Here is a 22,864-nt window from a genome sequence, read left to right as displayed (position 1 = left end):
AGCCCAGGACTGGCAAAAAAAAAAAAGAAATAGATAACATATAATTCCTGCCATAAAATAATAATTAGTAACCACACAAGCTTGTTGACTGATGTATACCAAATTTGACCCAAGTACTTATGTAATTTAATCCTCACAAGTTCTACAATTATAATTACTTTCTCAGCTGGATGCAGTGATTCGTGTGTGTGTGTGTGTGTGTGTGTGTGTGTGTGTGTGTGTGTATAATGGGGCTTGATCTCAGCCTGGGTGCTGTCCCTGGGCTCTTTAGCTCAAGGCTACTACCCTACCCTTCAGCCAAGCCCCATTTCCTATTTTCTAGAGGTTAATTGGAGATAAGAGTCTCAGGTTCTTTTGTGCACAGGCTGGCTTTGAACCTTGATCCTCAGACCTCAGCCTCTTGAGTAGCTACAGTTATAGGCATGAGCCACCGTGCAGGGCCAATGATTCTTGTCTATAATAAATTAGCTACTCAGACGCGGCGGTGGCTCACGCCTATAATCCTAGCTATTCAGGAGACTGAGATCTGAGGATCAAGGTTCAAAGCCAGCCCGGGCACTGAAAAATATGACGCTCTTATCTCCAGTTAACCTCTAGAAAACAGGACATGGGCCTTGGCTCAAGGGATAGGGTGGTAGTCTTGAGCTGAAGAGCTCAGGGACAGTGCCCAGGCCCAGAGTTCAAGCCCCATGACTGACCAAAAAAAGAAAACAAAATAAAACAATTATCTACTCAGGAGGCAGAGATGGAGAGGATTACAATTTGAGGCAAATTTGGGCAAAAAGTAAAACCTCTATCTCAATCAATAAGTGAGACATGATGGGCATATTTCTATCACCATAGCTCTGCAAGACATGTAAATAGGAGAATCCTTGTCAGAGGCTGGTCCTGGTAAAACTAATGTGAAAAAGTAGGGGTGGGGGAAGTTAGGGTCATGTTTCAAGTGGTAGAGTACTTTCCAAGCAAGCATAAAGCTCTGAATTCAAATCCTAGTACTTCAAAAAATGTATTATCTATCTGTATTTTCAAATGAAAATTTTAGACTCAAAATGGCAAATAACTTTTCCATGTGTCATTAGTATGTGCTTAGTAATAGAAATAGAATTGAACCCACATAGATCTGGCTTCAAATTAATGTTACACTACTCTGCTCCTTATGGTATATGATCATTCAGATAATCTGCACTAGGCATTTCCTGTTGTATGTACCAGAAATATAGTTCAAACTACCTCAAGCAAGAAGAGGATTTATTGGGTTTTATGACTGAGGAAAAGCGCTCGCATAAGGGCCTTATGTGTATTTTTTAGGCCTCATCTTTCTGCCTCAGTTTTGCAAGTCCTTCTCTGTTGTCTTAATTCTTGGACAGAATTCTAAGGGCTCAAAGATTAATGACTGAAATCTCCCAGCCAGTGCTGTCTAAAGAGCTTATGGTTTTGGAGAAGGAAAGTCCTGTTACTTGTTTCAGAATGTTTGGATTGCGGGGCCTTGGTCACCTGCTTATACTTGGAGGTACCAAGAACTAGCCCCGCCCCTGCTGTATCTTGAGGGCTTGTGGTCATGGAGTTGAGCACATTGTTCAAAGCTCAGCGTGCTGTTAAGTTCTTCAATTTCCTCTGCACTGTATAGAGTTCAGACAAAAGAGCACAGCCACACTTCCCGTTCACTGACACTTACTCGTTTTTTATAAATGTGTCACTGCCCAGGAAGAGTTATCAATAGTGATGGAGTACACTTCATCAAAATTATATCCAAAGTTGGTTGCAAGTAAGGAGACTCTGCTGGGGATAATAATGTGAGAGAAACTTACATTCACCAAATATGTTACTTCAAAAATATTACTTTCCTTTTCCTTCGAAGGTGAACGTTGAGATGTTAGACATGGCTGATAATGCATTTGATGATGAATACCTGAAATGTTCTAACAAGATGGAAATGAAGTATGTTCCCCAGCTGCTTGAGGAGGAGAAAGCCAACCACCAGCTCTTCCGAGCTGTGTGGGAAAATGCCAAAACCAAATGGGAAGCCCGGAAGACTCAGGTCTCGGTCCCTAAGAGTATCAAGGATAACCATGGAATAGCCTTGATGGTGTACATTTCTGAAGCTCAGGAACAAACTCCCTTTTATCATCTGTTCAACAAAGCCGTAGAGATGGCTGGGAAATCTCGGAAAGATTATATCTATGACTTCCACTTCAAAGCTTTCCATTTTTACCTGACCAGAGCCCTGCAGTTGCTGAGAAGACGCTGCGAGGAGAGTTACAAAACTGCAGTGTACACATCAAGTCTGGATGCTGCCGTTAGCTCTGCTGATCTACAACAAGCCAGGCTGGGCAACTTCACGCTGGCATATTCAGCCAAACCTCAGGCAGAAAATGATCAGTACACTGTGCTAACCATCTATACATGCTTTGGAGTTGCCGTGGAGAAATTTCTTGATAAAAAAAATGAAAGAATTGTCTTAATACCACTGAATGAGGTTTTTCAAGTGTCACAAGAAGGGACTGGAAAGAACCTTATCCTTCAAAGCACAAACAAAACCTGCAGCCATTATGAGTGCTCATTTCTAGGTGGTAAGTGTCTCTCTCTTGCTCTTCTAGGAGCAGGGTGGGGGGAGTTGGAGATTGGGGGGGACCAGGAAAGAGTCAGGTAAAAGTGTAAGAAGTGTTTGAAAGGAGAAATGAGGCAGGCAGTTTCTGTTCTAGCCCCTTTCATATGGTTGCTTACCTATCACAGCATAATAAAAGTATGACTAAAAGTTTAAAAAGTACAGTTTTGTTGAAAGGCAGTAGTTTTCAAACAGGCAGGTTATCCATGGGGGTCATTTGGCTGTGGTCTGGAAGACAGGAGGAAACATGGCTATCATTGGGACTAGGTGAGATTGCTGTCAACATCTAATGGGTGGAGTCATCTAAGCTCCACCCACGAAAGCAAATAATTATCTAGCTCCAAATGTCAGTCATGCTGGTGTTGACAAATTGTAGGTTTATGATGTCAAGTTATTGTAAGGTGTATGATGCAGAGTAACAATTCCTGCCTTGTCTGTCTCTGGCTTGGTCTCCTCCATGGCATTTGTTTTTTTTTTTTTTCTGCCAGTCCTGGGGCTTGAACTCAGGGCCTGAGCACTGTCCTTGAGCTTTCTCAAGGCTAGAGCTCTACCACTTGAGCCACAGCTCTTTTCTATGTATGTGGTACTGAGGAATCGAATCCGGGTCTTTGTGCATGGTAGGCAAGCACTCTACCACTAGGCCAAACTCCCGGCCCAACATGTTTTTAGTTATTTTATTTTTTCAAGTATTAACTATCATATATCTGAGTAAATAGCATGCTTCATGTTATTTGTGTATTTAAAATAATGTAGACATGGTCTCTTGAATTCCCACTAAAGAAAATGTTTTTCCCTCATGTTCCGTGTATCTTTAAGGAAGTTTTTATTGCTTTCCTCCACAACAGAAAACCTGACTGATAGTTTTCATCAGTGTAGAGATAGACTATCTAATTCCGTGGCTCATCTCCATCATCTGTAATTCAAGCTCTTCCTGTCCTTCTGTCCTTCCAGTGTTAGATTGTGGGTTTATGCTTACAGTATGAATTGTTGCCTGTCTAGGATCAGTTCATGCCCAGGGGCAAACAAGTAGGTGATAGACAAAGTTACCCATTTAGTAAACGTAAAGTCTACTAAAGGCTTTTGGGAAAAAGCTTTAAAACCAGTTTCTTGGTCACCCATAGATACAAGAAAGTCTTGGAAAAGAAAGGGATGATTAGCTTGCTACCTTTAAGTGTACAGGAAGCAGAAGAGAATTAGAAATGGCTGTTATAGTGACCAGGCATAGTGGCAAATGCCCATCATACTAAAACTCAGGAGGTAAAGTCAGGAGAGTAACAAGGCCAGCTTGAGCTGTCTCAAAAGAAGATGAGGAGGAGGAGGAGGAAGAGGAAGAGGGGGAAGGAGGAGAGGGGGAGGGAGCAAAGGAGCGGAAGGGGAAGAAATGGTTGTAAGGTGAGTTTACTCAATGTATTTGACAACTACCATCCTCCTTCCTAACGCGTGTGCAGCCCCGCCCCACCTTCTCCCAGCAGAGTCAAGACCAGTCAGCTAAATCAAACAGCTGTTTGCTATGCTTAAGTGCTTCTTTCGCCCAGGGTAAGGTACAGTGTTGTTTTTTCTTTGGCTTTTTATATCCCACAATTTACCTCAGAATCCTTTGACAGAAACCTAGTAATACAGTTGAGTAAATCAAGTTGTCTCTTGTTCCTCATTTACTTCCTCTTCTTTTCCTCTTCCCCTTATCTCCTGAATATTAACACCCAGCTTCCTGGATTGTTCTCATCATCCAGCTCTGTGAAATGTCTGCAAAATATCCTGAAATTTCTCCACACTGCCATTCTTGCCTTGCCTCCTCCGCTGTGAGAGATGCCATTTCTTAGATTTGTACCTCTCTCTTCCTTACACTATTGTTTCATTTTTGTTTGGTAGAATACAGTAAGAAGTTTTCTGAGAAATGGGGAATTTTTTCTAAGACTAAAAATCTGCTTTTAAGTTTGAATGAGAATTTTTGTAGATTTGCATTTCTGTTTTAGAAGTTGTTCTTCTTTGGAATTTTAAAGATTTCCTTTGAGTGATTTCTAGATTCTGGAGCTACTGTTTAAAAAAAAAATGCAACATGATTAGGAATGGCTTAGTGGTAGAGTGCTTGCCATGCATGCATGAAGCCCTGGGTTTGACTTCTCATTACTACATAAATAGAAAAAAGCCAGAAGTGGTGCTTCCGCATGAAGTTCAAGTGGTAGAGTGCTAGCCTTGAGCAAAAACGGAAAAGAAGTTCAGGGTCAGTGCCCAGGCTCTGAGTTCAAGCCCCAGGACTGGCACACACACACACACACACACACACACACACACACACACACACACAAAAGTACAATGCTATCCTAGTCACTAAACTTTTGAGTGCGACCTGTTATGGGAATTTTTGTTGTTTTGTTTTGTGGTGCTAGTGTTCAAGCCTTGCACATTTTAGAAAAGCAATTCACCACTGAGCTACACCCCCCAGCCCAAGACACTTCCTCTTCCTCTGAGGTCACTACTGAAGTGACCCATGCTCTCCCCTCCTCCCCTCCTCTCACTAGATAAGCTTTTTCCCTGCTGAAGTTGCCCCTCCGCGCCTCTCCATCTGGTGCAGTCTGGCAGGTTGTGTTCTTACAATAAGCTCTCTTTCACCTCAACGCCATATGGAGGTCTCCTTTCTTAAATCTTATACTCAGGAGAGAATGAGGGCAGGCTGAGCTAGGAATGTGCTCCCCTAAAGTAATAGAGCATCGCCTCAGTTGAATCTGTGCATGGACATTAGTTACTTGGAGAATCTCAAGGATGGGGTCTCCTATTCCTGAGATTTGGGACCTAGAGTCCTGTGTTCTTAAAGAAAGGAGCGGGACACAGCAGTAAGTTTGTAAGAAAGGGAAAGTGCACCCCGCAAGAGATGCTGATGCTTAGAGTGGAAGCAGCAGAGCTTTAGTTCCCCTCCTTTTATGGAGGAATCAAAACAGAGGGGTAGAGCTGGGTGAGCTCACATGAGTAACCTAGCTTCTCAGGGGACCAAGAGCTGAGGAACCTCTCAAGACAGCTCTGATAGAAAAGTCCCAGAGACTTTGATTTCCATTTAACCACCAAAAAGCTGGACGTAGGTGTATGGGCTCAATGGGTAGAGTGTTAGCCTTGGACAATAAAACTCTTGCCCAGGCCAGAGTTCAAGCCCCAGGCCTGACACCAAAATAAGAAACAAAAAACAGAAAGGCAAGTCATTGGCTGGAGCTTGGATAGTGATTTGTTTCTCAGATGAACAAGTCATTTGCCCAGTGGAGTTTACATAGCAAATGGGCATCTGCTCTTGCTCAGTTTTATCAGGTTTACTAGTAACCTGGAGAATGAGTTGTTTATTGCCCTGCTATGACCCAGTGCATTCTGCCTGCCTCATGGGCTTGTGGTGGAAATCAGCAAAAACTCCCCTCTCTCCCCACCTAATGTTAAATGTTCCCAGTTTATCATAAGCAGAAACCAAGCTGCAGAGATGACGGAAATTGTATCTCTTTGATGCTTCATGGAGGCATTGGGTAGATAAAAGCCCTGGTTACAAACGATAGTACTGGTGCCTCGTTGATGGTGAAGGGGGGCCACAGACTGTATCTGTGAGTAGAATAAAAAGGATACAGCTATTAGACTGGTTCTGAGCCAGAGCGCAGACCCACTTGGAGTTTTAATGTGTGTGGAGGGGAGGAGGAAATGGCTAGAGCCTATACAGCGGCTAAATGCTCAAACTAACCACAAAGGGCGACTTTGTGGAGGCTCCCTTGGTCCCTGTGGAAGAGCACTGACCACAGCAGCCTCTGCACGCAGCATGTTGATTGAAGCTGAGGACCTGGAATGGCTATGGAATTTAACTGTAGACTGGAGGCCTCTGCTGGCACCTACAGGTGACTAAGGGGAATGCAGTGTCCACACTGCCTATGTCTTTGTGAGGCTGAGTGATAAGGTGAATCAAGTCTTAGAGAAGCCCCTGCCTGTGTTCCATGCCAAGCGTAACAACAAAACTTTCTAAGGTGATTAAGATTCTGGATTCAAGCAGAATCTTGTTCCCTAGAGTAGGATATAACTATGATTATGGGTAAGAAAAAGGAGTGTGTGTGTGTGTGTGTGTGTGTGTGTGTGTGTGTGTGTGCGCGCGCGCGCAAATATGTGCCAGTCCTGGGGCTCAAACTCAAGGCCTGAATGCGGTCTCTGGCTCTACTGCTCTATGAATTGAACCGAGGCGTCACTGGTAGCTTTTTGGGGAGTGGTTGATTAGAGATAAGATTCTCACACTTTCCTGTCAGAACTGGCTTTGAATTATGATCCTTAGATCTAGGATTAAGGCATAAACTACCAGCACCTGGTTCATAAAAGGGATTAAAACATTTTTTTAGGGTAATAAACACAGTCTTGTGCTGGTATTATAAATTGGTCTATGATTTTCAAGGTGAAAAATATTTGTGGGTCTTAAGTAGCTAGCTAAAAAATAGCTGAGTTCATTGCGAGGTAAAGAGAATATCAGCTGTATAATCAGGCTAAACTCATTGTTAAAAATGGCCTTACTGAGGGCCGGGAGGTTGGCCTAGTGGTAGAGTGCTTGCCCAGCATGCACAAAGGTCTGTGTTTGATTCCTCAGTACCACATACACAGAAAAAGCCAGAAGTGGTGCTGTGGTCCAAGTGGCAGACCACTAGACTTGAGAAAGCTCAAGGACAGTGCTCAGGCCCTTAGTTCAAGCCCCAGGACTGGCAAAAAAAAATGGCCTTACTGAAAAACTAACTGGATTAGGAGAACTCTGGTAAATTATACATTCCTATTGGAAGACTATAGTTTTTAGAGTCCCTGTACTATACCCTATAGTGCAAATATGACTGGTTTATCAGAAGACTTGTAAGCAAAGAAAGTAAAGCACATTATTGCCTCAATTCATTTTGGGAGTTGGGGAGGGCAGTCCTGGAGCTTTAACTTAAGGCCTGGGTGGGGACTGTGCTTGAGCTTCTTTGTGATCAAGACTGGCACTTTACCACTTGAGCCACAGCACCACTTCTGTCGGTTTCCTGGTAGTTTATTGGAGATAAGAGTCTCATGGCTTCTCCTGTGTGGGCTGGCTTTGAACTGCATTCTTTAGATATCAGCCTCCTGAGTATCTAGGATTACAGGCATGAGCTACTTACTAGGGCCTAGCTTGAATTCATCATTTCAGTGAAGAGGATGGATATAGATGTGCTAGCATTTTCCCCACGCGTCTATAGGGAGGAACCGGCTGTGTAACACTCTACATATCTTAGCCAAAGGAGGAGGAAATAATGCTTTCTAGTTGGAAAGCAGTCTTGTTAGAAAGGCGGAGCCTGTGGACTCCACAGTATGTATCGGCCACTCGGTTGGGCTTACTGAAGTGTCCTCAGCAAGCTTTCTGCTAAGCCATCGAATGGGGGAAAGATGCTAAACCTGTGGGGTACTAAGCTTTTTCCTCCCCATTTTTTTTGTGGTGCCTGGGGCTTGAACTGGGGGCCTAGGTGCTGTCCCTGAATTTTGTTGTTGTTGTTGTTGTTTTTCTGTTGTTGCTTTTTGCTCAAGGCTAAAGCTGTACCACTTGAGCCAAAGTTTTGCTTCAGGATCTTTTGGCAGTTGTAATAGAGATGAGTCTCACAGACGTAACTGCCTGGGCTCGCTGGGAACTGTGATCTTCGGGTCTCAGCCTCTCAGTGGCTAGTATTATCATTGTGAGCCTCCAGTGCCTGGCTGTTGCTTTTTTGTAAGCCTACTTCCAGACCTTGAGAATGTATCAAATATATGTATCTTTATTGGTTCTGACTACACCCATTAGCATTTCCTAGGAGAAGCAGTTTCTGTGCTGTTGTCTGAAACTGTCTGGACATCAATTGGCATAGCAAAGACAGATAGGAAGTGACTTTCCCAGCACCACTGGAGTCTGTTGTGTCTAGACAGTTTGGAAGGCTCTTTTGGATCTTTATAGTCACAGGAAATGTCTTTCCCTGTTCCCCCATATTGAGCAACAAACAGCTCACTGAGGTCTCTTTATGTCTCCTTCATTTACAGTTGTGGTTTATTTCAAAATTAGTTACCCTCCATCCTAGAATTTCTTCTTGTGAGAAGCATCAGCTCTTCTTCTAAGGTCTTAGAATTAATTGAATCAGATGTGGACACATTCTCTTTGATAATCTCCATTACTTAAAGTTAATTGACTTTAGATTTCAAACATATCTATAAAATATCTTCTTAGAAACGCCTAGATTAGTGTTTGACAAGAGAAGACTGTATCATAGATAAATAACTAACCTTTAAACTGTATTAGTCATGCTTTATTACATAACAGATTACTCTGAAATTGAGGGACTTTAAACATTTATTACCTCACAGTTTCTGTGGGTCAGAAATTAAACCATATCTTATCTGGTCCTTTGAGTAAGTCGGTTTCTCATAACACTGCAGTCATCTTATGACTTAATTGAAAAAGATAGGCTTTGTAACTTCAAAGGAAAGGTAGATACTTTTATCAAAAGTCATACAACTATTTAGTGGCTTTCAAAAATACTTTTTTTTTCTGAAAGTTGTATTCCATTAAAATTATGAGTGATAGACTAGACTTTGACAGATTAGATGAACAATAGTCACACTTTAATTAAAACTTTTTACTAGACTATATTATATCTAAAATTTTATCTTTTTGTTTCAGGTCTAAAATCTGAAAATTGTATCAAGAATCCAGGTAAAATTTGCTTTAAATGATGATCGATGTAATGAGAATGGGAATTTTATCAGTGTTATTGATTCGGGGCCAGGCCACCATTGTGTTTTCACACTGTCAGCCACCATTTTTTTCAAGACTAAATTTTGTTTTTGCTATTGTACCCAAGTCTATTGCTATTGTGCCTTCCTCTGGAAAGCTGACACTCAGGAGGTAAAAGTTAGTGGAGAGGAAATCAGGCTTATTCAAAGGCCTGTACCTTCAGAACCTCATCATAAGGGCCTCAGGTATGTGAGGGTAGTTTTATCTTTTTACTTTAATTCTCTATAATCTTTGAATAGTTGTTCTAAGGTTTTCAATTCAACATGTCTGTTTATAAGTATAATTCATCTTGATCAATTTCACCCTTCCATCATCTTCCCCTACCTGTCTCTGCCCACCCTACCCCTCAAGTTATATACATTGAATATTAGACTGCATTTGCCCACAGGGCTTTTATAGGGAAGAAAGAGGATAGTGGAATAGGAGGAAGTCTCGTGTGTGGTTGCACATCCACATTTGTTACCATCACCATGGTGGGAGTTCTTGCTCGCTTGCTGGGTTTGCTTAACATAACCTATGTTAATCTTAGAGGCCAACACTGTAATTACGTAGGGAAACCCATTACTTCCTGCAGCATACACATTATCCCACTTTTAATGAAAAAACAGAATCAGAAAATCCTTGGCCCACACCTTGGTATTACCACCAGATTTTCTGGATTTGAAAAACTCAATATTGCTGGGCACGGTGGCTCACGCCTGTAATCCTAGCTACTCAGGAGGCTGAGATCTGAGGATCAAGGTTCAGAGCCAGCTCGGCACTACAAAGCCATGAGACTCTTATCTCTACTTAACCTTTAGAAAAAGGGAAGTAGGGCTGTGGCTCAAAGGTAAGACTGTAGCATTAAGCTGAAGAGCTCAGGGACAGCACCCAGGCCCAGGGGTAAGGTGGTAGCTTAGAGCTGAAGAGCTCAGGGACGCCGTCCAGGCCTAGAGTTCAAACTCCATGATTCTCCCCACCCGCCCCCCCCAAAAAAAAGAAAGAAAGAAAAACTAAATATTACAAATTAGCAGGTGCTGGGAGCCATGTATCTCTAATTTCCAGTTCTGCAATAGCTGACTCTAGTTGTTAGTGTCTCAATCGCATAAAGTTGTTTGTTTTTTTTAATAGAATTTATGATGTTGGGTAAGTGGGGGCAGGGGGAGAAATAATGACTTCGTAAGGATCACTTTGCAAAGTATCCTGATGGAGAGAGAATAGGGTGGTTCCATTAGTATTCCTGTTTCCCTTAGAGAATTCTGCCTCTGCCGCATTGTCCCACTTCTCCCCTTGCCTGTGGCTATTGGCAGTTAGTTATTCACTCAAACATTGCAGTTTCTCAAGTATGCAGAAAACATGCCACTCGCACCCTTGCCAACACTACAGTAGGGTAATCCTAGCTGTAATCCTAGCTACTCAGGAGGCTAAGATCTGAGGATCAAGATTCAAAGCCAGCCCAAGCAGGAAAGCCCATGGGCCAACCGTGGCTGACTGGGTAGAATGCTAGCCTTGAGGCACAAATGCTCAAGGACAGCACCTGGACTTGAGCTCAAGCTTCAGAACCAGCACACACGCACGCACATGCGCGCGCACACACACACACACACACACACACACACACACACACACACACAAATAGACCAACATGACATAGTAGCATATAATAAAAACAAATATTTGTATTTCAGATGATATTCAACCCATCTATGTCTACATCCCTGGTGAGTATGTTGTTAATTAAAATCAAGTCCTTCCTAGGTTGTTTAGCAAATACATTTCTTAATTGTTTTAATAAAGCAATGATATGGCAAATGTACAGTAGAGAACCAGAGCTATTCAAGGGAAATTTACCTCCTTCCACTGAGAGTTGACTAGATGGAGATCTGTGGGTGGAAGGTTGTGAGACATGACTGCTAGCTGTGAGGAAGGTCGCCTGCAGTCACGAGAGACACCAGTGCTCAAGTATACACAGAAAACACAGCAGCATGTTGGCAGTACAAAGCAAGTTGAACACAGCATAAAATAAACCTAGTTCAGAACAAAGAAAATTTGATTTGTTTGGGCTAGGATTGCTTCCAAGAAAATGGATTCAAGTGATTGTGAAACTGTGCTCTGAGGTTTTATAAAATGGCAGCTACACTTAATAGTTTTAAACTGCAAAAAAGTTGAAGATTTATCAATTATTCGTCAGACATGATCCATGTGTGCAGAAGTAGAGCTTTATTTGAAAGAAGGAATGGGGTGGCCCCTCTTGCAGGTCTTTAGGGAGAGGGACCCAAGGCACAGAAGGTCTGAAAGGTTGACAATGTTTCCGGGGTCAGCCCACATCTGACAAGAGGGGTGTCCACAGTCCACCTGCAGATCAAAATGGCTTCCTGCTGTAGGTCAAGTGATAGAGCCCTGCCTAGCAAACTGAATGCCCCAAAACAATAATAAAATAATAAAACTCAAAAAGCAATATTTATGCTTGCTTCAGCCGCATACATACCAAAAGGCACAATCTAAGAAATAATAAAATACTGACTATCTGACTTTATTCTAAATGCCCAAATAAATTCTAGCCCATTTATTTTCCTTGACAGGTATCATTTGACTAAAATATCTGAGTGACTAGATTTATTTTCTAATTTTCTACTTATGGAAATAACACCAAATAACTTTTTTTGCATTTAAGTTCTTTATTGTGCATTTGGCCTATGTTGTTATGTTTTTCTTTTTTTTTTTTTTGCCAGTCCTGGGGCTTGAACTCCGGGCCTGAGCACTGTCTTTGGGCTTTCTTAAGGCTAGAGCTCTACCACTTGAGCCACAGCACCACTTCTGGCTTTTTCTATCTATGTGTTATTGAGGACTTGAACCCAGGTCTTTGTGCATGCTAGACAAGTACTTTACCAGTAAGCCAAATTCCTGGCCCATAATATGAAGAAGCAACTTCACTCTTTCCACAAATTCACACTTTACTCCTTCTCAGAAAGGTACTTCCTGCCCTCATAGAAGTAAAGCCTTTCATACACCCAGAAGACTTGCTTAGCAAGCTGAGATTCATTGATTTGCTTGTCTGTTCATTGATAATGAGGCTTGAAATCAAGGCCTCATGCTCTTGATCCACTTTCTGGATTGTGTATGGTGCTTTACCACTTGAGCCACACCTCTAGTCCAAGCCCCACTAATTTATTAACCCATTATAGTGACAAATAAAAATCTCATTTCATATGGACTGCAGTTAAGTACTCAGAATGAATACTTTTCCCCTATATCTTTGAGATTCCCAAGTAACTAGCTGTATATGATGGTGTGTCTTAAAGGTTCAGAGGAAAGTTCCAGCTATTAGCCTAAAATCTGTTTAGACTGCCGGACAATTTACATGTATTAGCAGCAGTTAGCATGTACTCTGAGGCCCTTACAGCAACGTTGATCTGGAAATAGTTTTGCTGCAGATATACTAAGTCTCAGTTCTTTGATCCCTTGCTAAAACTTGTTTGTTTGTAACTTAGGTGAGGAAAGCCAGAAGCTTGAAGATGAGGGTAAGGCATTTTCTTAAAGTCTGGGGTTTGCATTTTATAAGAAGATCCTTTACTGGTGGGAACAGGTAGGCATGCCATGGTAGTTCACTCCCTGCACAAAATTCCTTCTAAATATGACACAGCAGCTCTGTGCCTGATCTAACAGTCTTTAAGTCATCTAAGAAAATAGAATGACTAGTTCACAAACTCGTGTTACCTAGAGTGCAAATTGGAGTATAACAAATATGGTGTTTTCTTAAAGAGGTTCTGTGTACTTCCACCTTCACACCAATCTGAATAACACATGCTGTTAGCACCATCTATTATTTGCTACAGTCCAAATTATAACTAATTTCCAAGTTTCAAGGTTTTTTTTTTTTTTTTTGGTGGATCATGGGGCTTGAACTCGGCCTGTGTGCTGTCCCTGAACTCTTCAGCTCAAGGCTGCCGCCCTACCCTTGAGCCAGCCCCACTTCCCATTTTCTAGAGGTTAGTTGGAGATGAGTCTCAGGTCCTTTTGTGCCAGGGCTGGCTTTGAACCTTGATCCTCAGATCTCAGCCTCCTGAGTAGCTAGGATTACAGATGTGAGCCACTTTGCTGGCTCCAAGTTTCTATTTTTTAATATAATTCATATGTCCTTAAGTATGCAGAGACAGAAACATTTTCACAAATGATTGGTGAAATTATTGGGAAAATGTCTCCTTTTTCTTTTACTGTGGTTTGGTGCTGGGGAGGAATCCAGGCCGGCGCCTCTCAGCGGGAGCGCCACTCCAGCTCCTAGTACACATTTTCCTCAAGGGCATCTGTCACCAACCTTAATACATTTTAACACTTTAGCATTTGATCAAGGAAATTAAGACATACACAGAAAGGTTTAAGCATGAAAAGTTTTATTACAGTCTTTGTTTTACAATAGCAACTTTTAGAAGTAACTTTAGTGTCCAGCCACTGGATATTGTTAAATTGTATCTATGATGTAACAGGTAACTTAAAATTATGCTTTGTCAAAAGCCATATGATGAGTGATTGTTGTCCTTAATGTACTGTATTATCTCTCATCTCTTTTGCTGTCTCTTGGCTATCTCATATTGTTACAGTATCTCACCTTGTTATCTGATATATTGGATATATGCATATTTGTTTATTTGAAATCGGATAGGGAAGGTGGGAAAACAAGATGAAGGGCAGGGGTGGGGGAGGAAATGGGGACCAAGACATGAGAAAGGGTATCAATGTATGTGAAGTAATGCACCTTCTATCTGGTGAATATAATGTAACTCTTCTATTAATCACAATAAAATTATGGAAAAAAAGTATGTTTTGAAAATGTTTAAGGAAAATGTAATAGGAGCTGTGGTGTAGCTCAGTATGGTAGAGTGTCATTTTTGTCCCTACCTGGGATTTTCACTATTAAAAGCCAAGTAAGTATAAAGTTAGATTAGCTTCAGCATGAGAAACCTCACCCGGCTGGACATGAGCAGAATTGACAGATTGATTAGTGGTGTTATATGGCTGTTCTTTTTTTTTTTTTTTTTCATGGCTGTTCTTATTTGGCGGAATGATTTGTCTGGTTAATTCCAGTAATGAACAAGACTCTACCATGCTAACTAGTTACCAAAAATAATAATAATAATTAGATTGACAGTGAGCCAGGGCCCACTGTTATCATCTGCAACTGAATTAAGAGAGAGACGCGAGGACTCCTAGAACTAAGAACATTATTGAGCCACCAGTGTTTGTGGAATGAATTAAGCTAAAATACATTAATGAATTTATTGTTTCTGTTTTCCAGGTAATGCACCAAGCATTTTTATGTAGTAGTTTCTTTAATCTTCACTCATAAGCCTACAGGGTGTTTCTTTTGCTTAAATAAGTATATAGGAACTAAGTATTGCTGGGTGCTGGTGACTCTTGTCTGTAATCCTGGCTACTCAGAAGGCTGAGATCTGAGCATCGTGTCTGGAAGCCATACCAGGCAGGAAAATCTGTGAGACTTATCTCCAGTAAACTACTCAAGAAAGACTGAAGCAGAGTTGTGGCTTAAGTGGTAAAGCACTACTTTTGAGCAAAAAAAAGGTCAGAGGCAGTGTTCAGACCCAGAGTTCAAACCCTAGGACTGACAAAAAAAAGGACTTATAAAAAGGAGAAGACAGTGGAGCTTCACTAAACCCAGATGTCACCCCAGTACTGTTGCCTTTGGAATGGATTCAAGGGCTGACTCATAAAGATATGGCTAGAGAGATAACAGCCAGATAATGTGCTGGTTTAAGGGGTGGGGAGATGATGAGTGTGGATTGTGTCTTATTCTGAGGTTGGGAAACATAAAGAGGGACATAAGCAGTATAACGTAACAGATTAACACTGATTAATTGTACGTTTCCTGTCTTTAGATTCGAAAACTCTTGAATCCACGGAAGCGCCTGGTAAGAAGGCTTTTACTTTACTCTGAGCCCGTGTATGAGCAGTGTCCTTGGTACAGAAGAGAATATTGCCAAGAAACAACCTTCACTGCTATCTATCTCCCTTATAACATGTGCCAGTCATCCAGAAAGACTTGGCTCGGGAGGAGTGTGGAGGATGTGCCTTTACTGCCCCCCATTCCTGCAGTCTCCACGGCAGGACATTAGCTTGAGGGGCAGAGAGGCATGGCAGGGCCAGGAAGGGGGAGCCAGCATGCGCCAGCTTGGTGTGTAAAGTTGCTTAGTCGGTGGGAACCTCGGGGCTTTGTGCAGCGGACCCTCATTTCTGGGTCTTCAAGTCACACAGCAGCGTTGTCCTGGCACGGGCACAGGGCCGGGCTTGGCAAAAGAGTCCTGTGAGCATCGTGAGGGTTGATGGAGCCAGAACTTTTCAACCAGAACTTCTAGAACCTCTGGGACATGTGTGTTTTGAGCTCATTATATAAGAATTTAAATGCCAGGCCTGGTGGCTCACGCCTGTAATCCTAGACACTTACGAGGCTGAGATCAGAGGACTGAGGTTCAAAGCCAGCCTGGGCACTAAAGTCCATGAGACTCTTATCTCTTTTCTTATCCAGAAAATTGGAAGTGGTGCTGTGATTTAAGGGGTAGGGTGGTAGCCTTGAGCTGAAGAGCTCAGGCATGGTGCCCAGGCCCAGAGTTCAAGCCCACAACTGACAAAAAAAAAAAAAAAAGTAAAAATGATACTCATCAGAGAAAATGAAGTCACAGAAAATTTCTTTATTATTTAGGATTGACAGTTGCGGAACCATTTTCACTACCTGGTAAGCAGTGATGCGCGGGGTTCCAGAGGGGAAAATGCCAATTTGGGATACGCAGACCTAAGTGTCACCATTAGATAAGTAGGGAGCCTCAGAGACCTTGTTCAGGACCATATCAGGGAGTGAGAACCCCCCCTATAGATTCCCTCCCCCCATCTCTCCAGTCCTGGGGCTTGAACTCAGGACATGGGCACTGTGCTCGGGTTTTCTCAAGGCTAGTGCTCTGCCACTTGAGCCACAGCACCACTTTGGGTCTGTTTTGTTTATGTGATAAGAAGGAATCAAAACCAGAGCTTTGTGCATGCTAGACAAGCACTCTGCCACTAGGCCGCACTCCCTGCCTCCACCTCTCTTAATTTGGACCAAGTGTATGTTTTTGAGAACCACAGTAGAATTAACCTATCTTTAATGTATGACTGTGAAAGTGGCTGTTTTTAAAAGTGAGGGCTGTGGCTGGGAGCAGGGTCATTGGAGGGCCTTGAGTCTGTGTGGCCAGAGAAGCTGAGCAGGGGCTCCAGGCAACTCCTCAGAAGAACAGTAGAACTGAGCTTACAGGTGGGGTGGGGAGAGCTCCTCAAATTTATTTCTTCCTGACCCAAGAAAAGTATGAAAGACAAAAGCATGGATATTCACCAGAGATCAGTGGTGACAGGTTTTTGTTTGTTGGTTTTTTTGCATCGGAACTATCATCTTTCAATAGTGGCCCACATTTGTCATATTAATCTCATGGGACTATTTGTAAGGAATATAAAATAATTCTGAAGGTGTGAGCCCTAGTTCAGTGCTTAAAGTTATTTCTCCTGAGTTCATGGAGTGAAAATTAGAAAATAAGTTGTTGCAGCTCCTGCTAATGATGGGAATGATCATCCATTAAGTCAGATTTCAGCACCTAAAAATCTAAATTACTTCTATGCCCACTGTGCTGAGCCTGGCCTGACATCTGGTCTGTGGAAACTGTGTGCTGTGTGTACAATCAGCAGTGATAACAGCTAGTGTAATGAGCCAGTTCTTGCACACTCACCCAGATTAGTACTGATGGATGCATTTAGCCACAGCATCCATACTCTTTTGAGGTACTGGGGTTTGAACTCAGGATCTTGCCCTTGTTGGGCAGGTGTTCTACCATTCAAACCAGCTTTGAGTCCTGGCTTGAAAGCTGTGATACTGAGTGATGTCCCGTGTTAGCCTTCATAGCTTCCATTCTCTGGTCCTAAGTGTGCAGGTGTGTGTAGTGTGAATCTCTGGGGTTGTCTGAGGGGTGAACATGAGCTGTGTGGTGGACAGGCCACTTCTGCACTTTCCTGTGGGACTTGGTTACTTCACTTTTCTGTGCCTCTGCTTCTCTGTATGTCAGATGAAGGTCCTTTTTATTACTGTTATTGTTATTAAAGGGGTCACAGTGCCTTGTCAGTTTGGGTCAGTGTCACCACTTCCTTTGTTGTTCCCTATTTCCCCCCTTTGGCCCCTACCCCAAGTTAACATAGTTAACGTTTTACATAATGTCCAGGGAATTTAGTGACACTGGCCAGCCCTTCCCTCCATTCCCGGGCCCCTCCCCCGATTCTATCTTCTAAGACTAGTTGAGAAACAAATCCCATAAAGCACCCTAGAGAAAGAACAGTAGTAGAATAATAAATGGTAGTTGTCATTATTAATTATATTTTTTTCCCATTTAGGAATAAAAGTGGTACAACCAGAAGAAAAACCTGGTAATACATGCTCTCTGGGGGTGGAGGCACATCGGGTTCTAAGTCCTTTGGCATGACCATTGAGTTAGCCCAGGTTTAAGGGGCTGGGGAGGGTGTCTGGGCTGTACCATTTCTTACATCCCAGGTTGCATGTTGGAGAGGAGAATATTGAGAGCTCACGTCAGCATTAGCAGTGGGCTGCTATGAAGGCTCTCTAGGCCAAGTAAAAAGAAAGGTGCTTGACTAGAAACCGGAGCAGTTGCTGTCTAGCTATGCTAGCTAGTCTTCCAGAACGAGGCGGGAAGCTAGCTTCCCAGGGTGAGCCACAGCCGGGAGGGAATCTGTACACAGGACTGCCATCACTAGAAAGCAGACATCCAAATGCTCCGCCTGCAGTACCCAGGACACTTTCCCTTTCTCCCAGCCAGTGCACAGCTAGGTTGGCTCAGTTGCATGGCACCCTCTTCTGGAAGGCTTTGTGCAGTGCAGGCTATTTTAATGGGTCAGAATAGTGTGCAAGATCTCATTTTATCCAATGAAACACTTGTCCTACCACTCCAGAAATGAGGATGTATATAACACAGGAAGATTAAGAAACCTGTAAGAGGCTGGAAAGAGGCAACCAGGACTCAAACATTCCAGGCCACTTTTGGCCGCATAACTTGCCTTTAATCTAGATTTTGTTATATATATATCTCTATCTCAGGCTGGTAGAATTGGCATTGGGCTTGAAAGCCAAGATTGGGTCTTCCCCTTAGTCTATACAGACTTTTTTTTTTTTTGCCAATGTGAGGCCTTGAAATCGGGGCCTGAGTACTGTCCTTGGGCTTTCTGAAGGCTGGAGCTCTACCATTTGAGCCACAGCACCACTTTCCAGCTTTTTCTATGTATGTGATAGTGAGGAACCAAACATGGGTCTTAATGCATGCTAAGCAGACACTCTACCAAATTCCTGCACCCTTATGCAGACTAGTTAATCAGGTCTTTTTCTTCTGGATAAACAGAAACAATCCAGTTAACTCAGAATTTCTTTGTATTTTTAGGAGACAGAAGTCAAATAATCGACAATCCTAGTAAGAAATATTTCTTCATATGATGTTTTTGCAATATAGAAAAGATGCTAATCATAAGTTTTTCTCAATAAGCGAAAGTTGCAAATTTAAGGAATAATAACATGGTCAAACATTTATGCATGTTGTGATACAGGAAACTTGACTTTCTTTTCTCTCTTTTTTTTTTTGCCAGTTCTGGGCCTTGAACTTAGGGTCTAAGCGCTCTCCCTAGGCTTTCTCAAGGCTAGAGCCCTAACACTTGAGCCACAGCACCACTTCTGGTTTTTTTCTATGTATGTGATACCGAGGAATCAAACCCAAGTCTTCGTGTAAGCACTCTACCACTAGGTCAAACTCCCAGCCCTCTCTTTTATTTTTTTTTCTCCAGTCCTGGGTCGTGAACTCAGGGCCTGAGCCACTGTCTTTGAGCTTTCCTCAAGGCTAGAGCTCTACCACTTGAGCCACAGCACTGCTTCTGTGTATGTGGCACGGAGGAATTGAACCCAAGGCTTTGTTCATGGTAGGCAAGCACTCTACCACTAGGCCAAACTCTGGGCTCTGCCTTTGTTTCTTAAATAATGATTAAAAATTTTGTTTATGGTTCAGAGAGTATGCTATTTAGTACAGTGGTTCTCAATCCTTTCAGCCCAACTGTTTTTTTTTTTTCAAAATAGCAAATGTTTTATGATGCTTTTATGTCATTATGAGATCTGATCCATAGTAGAGGCATATCTGTACCATTATAAAACTAGTATGTTCTGACTGTAATTCATGACAAAATGTCATGATTTCAATATAGAAAGACTTATACTGACTCAGTGAAGTAGACAGATGCTTACATTTAAGTATGTAAATACACTTGGATTTAAGATTGGGAGATACTCTATACAAGAAGTGTAAGGAAATCAAAGAAAAACGGGGCAGTAGGTAACTTATGGTCAATGCTTATTAAAACTGTCAGAGGCTGAGTATTGTTGATGCATGCCTACAATCCCAAATACCCAGGAGGCAGAGAATGGGAGGGAAGGCATAGATAGGATTGCAGTCTGTCTTAAAAGGGCTGAGGGTGTGTGGTTCAGGTAGTGAAGCCCAGTTTAAGCCTCAGTTCTCCCACCCTAAAGGAAGAAAAACATACCTAAGAATATTTAAAAATATAAATTTATTGTTATTAAGGTGGTACACCGAGGGGGTTACCATTTTATTTATTTTTATTGGTCATAAGGCTTGAAGTAGGGGCCTAAGCACTGTCCCTAAGCTTTCTTCACTCAATACTAGTACTCTACTACTTTGAACCGCAGCTCTACTTCAGTTTTCTGGTGGTTTATTGGAGATGAGTCTTACAGACTTTCCTGCCTGGACTGGCTTCCAACCATAATCTTCCGATCTCTACCTCCTGAGTAGCTAGGATTCCAAGTGTGAGCCACTGGTGTCTGGCCCACTTTTATTTTTTGTGCTACTCCCGAGGCTCAAAGCCTGAGTACTGTTTTTGAGCTTGTTTTCTCAAAGCTAGTGCTCTGCCACTTGAGCCAAAGCTTCACTTCTAGCTTTTTCTTTTTTCTTTTTTCTTTTTTTTTTTTGCGGTGGGTAGGGGTAGGGTTGCTGTTTACAGACAGATTCTCAGGTCTCAATCTTCTGAGTAGCTGGGAGCCATTGGTGCAAAGCTTAGAAAATACTTTTTTAATTTGTGGAACTACCGTAGGGTCATATGAAAGCTTCACAGGGAACAGGCTGGGTTTTTAACTGTAGGACCGTCTGGAGCATTTGGGATATATAGCCCTTTATCTCTGCTCCTGTTGAAATTCAAAACAAAAAATGTGCTAGGAATAGTGGCATAGTAATTTAAGCTACTCAAGAGGCTGGGACAGGACTACAAACTTGAGGCCAGACTGTGCCACAGAGTAAGACCTTGTAACAAAAACAAAAAATTAAAGGGACAAAAGGCTGAGGATGTTAGCTCAGTAGCATGTGCAAGCTGTCCCCAGTACTGCAAAATAGCTGTCTAAATTGTCAACTTGAAAACCACTGGTCTGTAGTAATATAATAACAGCAATGTATGAGTGTTATCTACTCATTCATTTCTGTGTATAATTGCATATTTTTGTAACTGTCAAATAAATTGATATAAAGGTGCCTATAAAAATATTAGTTGCTAGGCACATGCCTGTAATCCTAGGTACTCAGGAGGCTGAGATCTGAGGGTTAAGGTTCAAAGTCAGTCATGTCTATATATGGAAAATTGAAAGTCCTTAAGATACTCTATAGAGAACTTGAACTGCTGGTACCTCATGCCAGGAACTAGGTATTAGAGATCTGGAGAATCAAAAGTTCAAATCCAACTTGGGCAGAATTTTGCTAGACTTGTCTCCAGAATACGTAGCAAAGGTCAGTGGCCGAGCATAGCAAGTATAAGGTCAAGTTTTCAAATGCTACTATTGCCAATTAGGAAAAAAAATTGCCTTGGCCACATGAGAGGTTTCAAAGCCTAGGGAACCTAGCTCTCCAGGGCAGTATGTCCTCATGGTAACTACTCTGCCATCTGTAGTAATCCATGTGAATCTGAAACTTGCTCCTGGCTGAAGGTATGACAAAAAGTCTCTGACTTGCATGTTTTTCAGGATATATGGTGTAGGTAGAGTACTTAATGCCAGAAATGACCAAAGACTGTGTTCTCATTACAGCAGCTGCAGGTCCAGTTCCTGTTCCAAGTCCCAAAACCCATCCTTCTGCATCCTCTGGCAAAATGCTCCTTCCATTTGGGACAGTCATCATTTTCCTCAGTGCTTCTGCTGTAAATGAGCTCATTTTCCCATAGTTTGATTGTCCCCTCCCCCTTTATTTTTCCGTCTCTCTTCCTTCTATTTGAAGCACATGCAGGGACCCAGTGGAGGTCAGTAGGAATGATGTGTTTCCACCTGTTGGCGGAGTCACTTGATAAAATGAGAACTGTGTAATTTATTGTGCCATTCAGTAAGTTAGTCCTGGTATAATATCACAGAATTAACTTTTCATTTATTTCTATAGTAATTTTAAGATTGAAAATCCCCAAACTGTATACTTTTGATTGGATTCAATAAAAACCTTAAATATTTCTGTATTAAAATGTCTACTGCTGGGATTGGTAGAAACAAAACATCAGGTAGTGAGTTTGAGTTCTGGTGTTGAACCTAAGTCTACTCATGCTGATGTTAGTGGCTATCCTCAATACCAGAAACACAATGTTGAAAACATTCTCATCTCTCTGAATGAATTTTGCCTTCAGATAAAATTACTTTTGTATCTCTTCTCTTGATATATGACATTAATAATTTTATAAACACAAGTATTCTCAGGTTTCAGCTTCTAACTTGAATCTCCTGCTTATTCAGGAAGGTAGACTAGGCACTGAACACACATATCAAATAAGGAAGAGCAAAGTTCTATAGAAAGTATGCTTTTTCTTTAGGTTCTGTGGTAATTGTCTTAGTAATTATTTTAGGTCTGGGCTTTGGTAATTAAGACATATTTTGCCAATGTTTCACAAAGGAGTCAAGGCTACAGAAGATCTCAGTGAGGGGTTGTGTTCAGTATGCTTTCATTCTGCTCACTTAGAATCTTGAGAGAAGACCCTACAAGATCACTAGCCAGCTGAGGGCTATGCACAGAATTTCTGGTAAGTAGTTGCGGAATACAAATTAAAGTGGGTCTTCTACCTACCCAGACTTAAAACTTGATGTCTTAAGTCTGTTTACACTGCTATAATAACAGAATACCATAGACTAGATGACACAGAAAGAACAGAAATCCATTCCTCCTAGTTCTGCAAACTGGGAAATCCAAGATTTAGGTGCTGGTAGACATGGTTCCTGATGAGGGAAGAGCTCTCTTCTTAGCTTTTAAATGGGTCCTCACACAGTCCACCATGAGAGAAGGTTCCATTTACTAAAGGTTCCATCTTTATGACCTGATCACCTCTCAAAAAGCACTTTTTTTTGTTGTCGGTGGTGGGACTTGGATTCTGGGCCTGGGCGCTGTCCCTGAGCGCTTCAGCTCAAG

At 42.0% G+C, this 22,864-nt stretch overlaps 1 protein-coding gene across 4 annotated transcripts in view; it reads left to right on the top strand.

Annotated features, from left to right (window-relative positions):
- Positions 1 to 21,920, top strand: part of Art3 (ADP-ribosyltransferase 3 (inactive)) — a 67,061-nt gene extending 45,141 nt beyond the window's left edge. For 3 of the 4 annotated variants that reach the window (XM_090343407.1, XM_090343406.1, XM_090343408.1), the window contains exons 3-11: positions 1,859 to 2,570; positions 9,258 to 9,290; positions 11,039 to 11,071; positions 12,842 to 12,871; positions 15,242 to 15,274; positions 16,063 to 16,095; positions 17,769 to 17,801; positions 18,824 to 18,853; positions 21,511 to 21,920. In XM_090343407.1, the coding sequence (XP_090199533.1) occupies positions 1,859 to 2,570; positions 9,258 to 9,290; positions 11,039 to 11,071; positions 12,842 to 12,871; positions 15,242 to 15,274; positions 16,063 to 16,095; positions 17,769 to 17,801; positions 18,824 to 18,853; positions 21,511 to 21,644 (1,071 nt within the window). In that variant the 3' untranslated portion in view covers positions 21,645 to 21,920. The remainder of the gene's footprint in view (positions 1 to 1,858; positions 2,571 to 9,257; positions 9,291 to 11,038; positions 11,072 to 12,841; positions 12,872 to 15,241; positions 15,275 to 16,062; positions 16,096 to 17,768; positions 17,802 to 18,823; positions 18,854 to 21,510) is intronic. The other variant, XM_090343409.1, reaches the window with a different exon arrangement.
- The last annotated feature ends 944 nt before the right edge of the window (positions 21,921 to 22,864 follow it).

This window comes from Megascapheus bottae, chromosome 13, assembly GCF_031878675.1.
Source record: "Megascapheus bottae isolate mThoBot1 chromosome 13, mThoBot2.hap1, whole genome shotgun sequence".
Taxonomy (NCBI): domain Eukaryota; kingdom Metazoa; phylum Chordata; class Mammalia; order Rodentia; family Geomyidae; genus Megascapheus; species Megascapheus bottae.
Note: the sequence above shows the minus strand (reverse complement) of the source record. Positions and strands in the feature narration are given on the sequence as shown.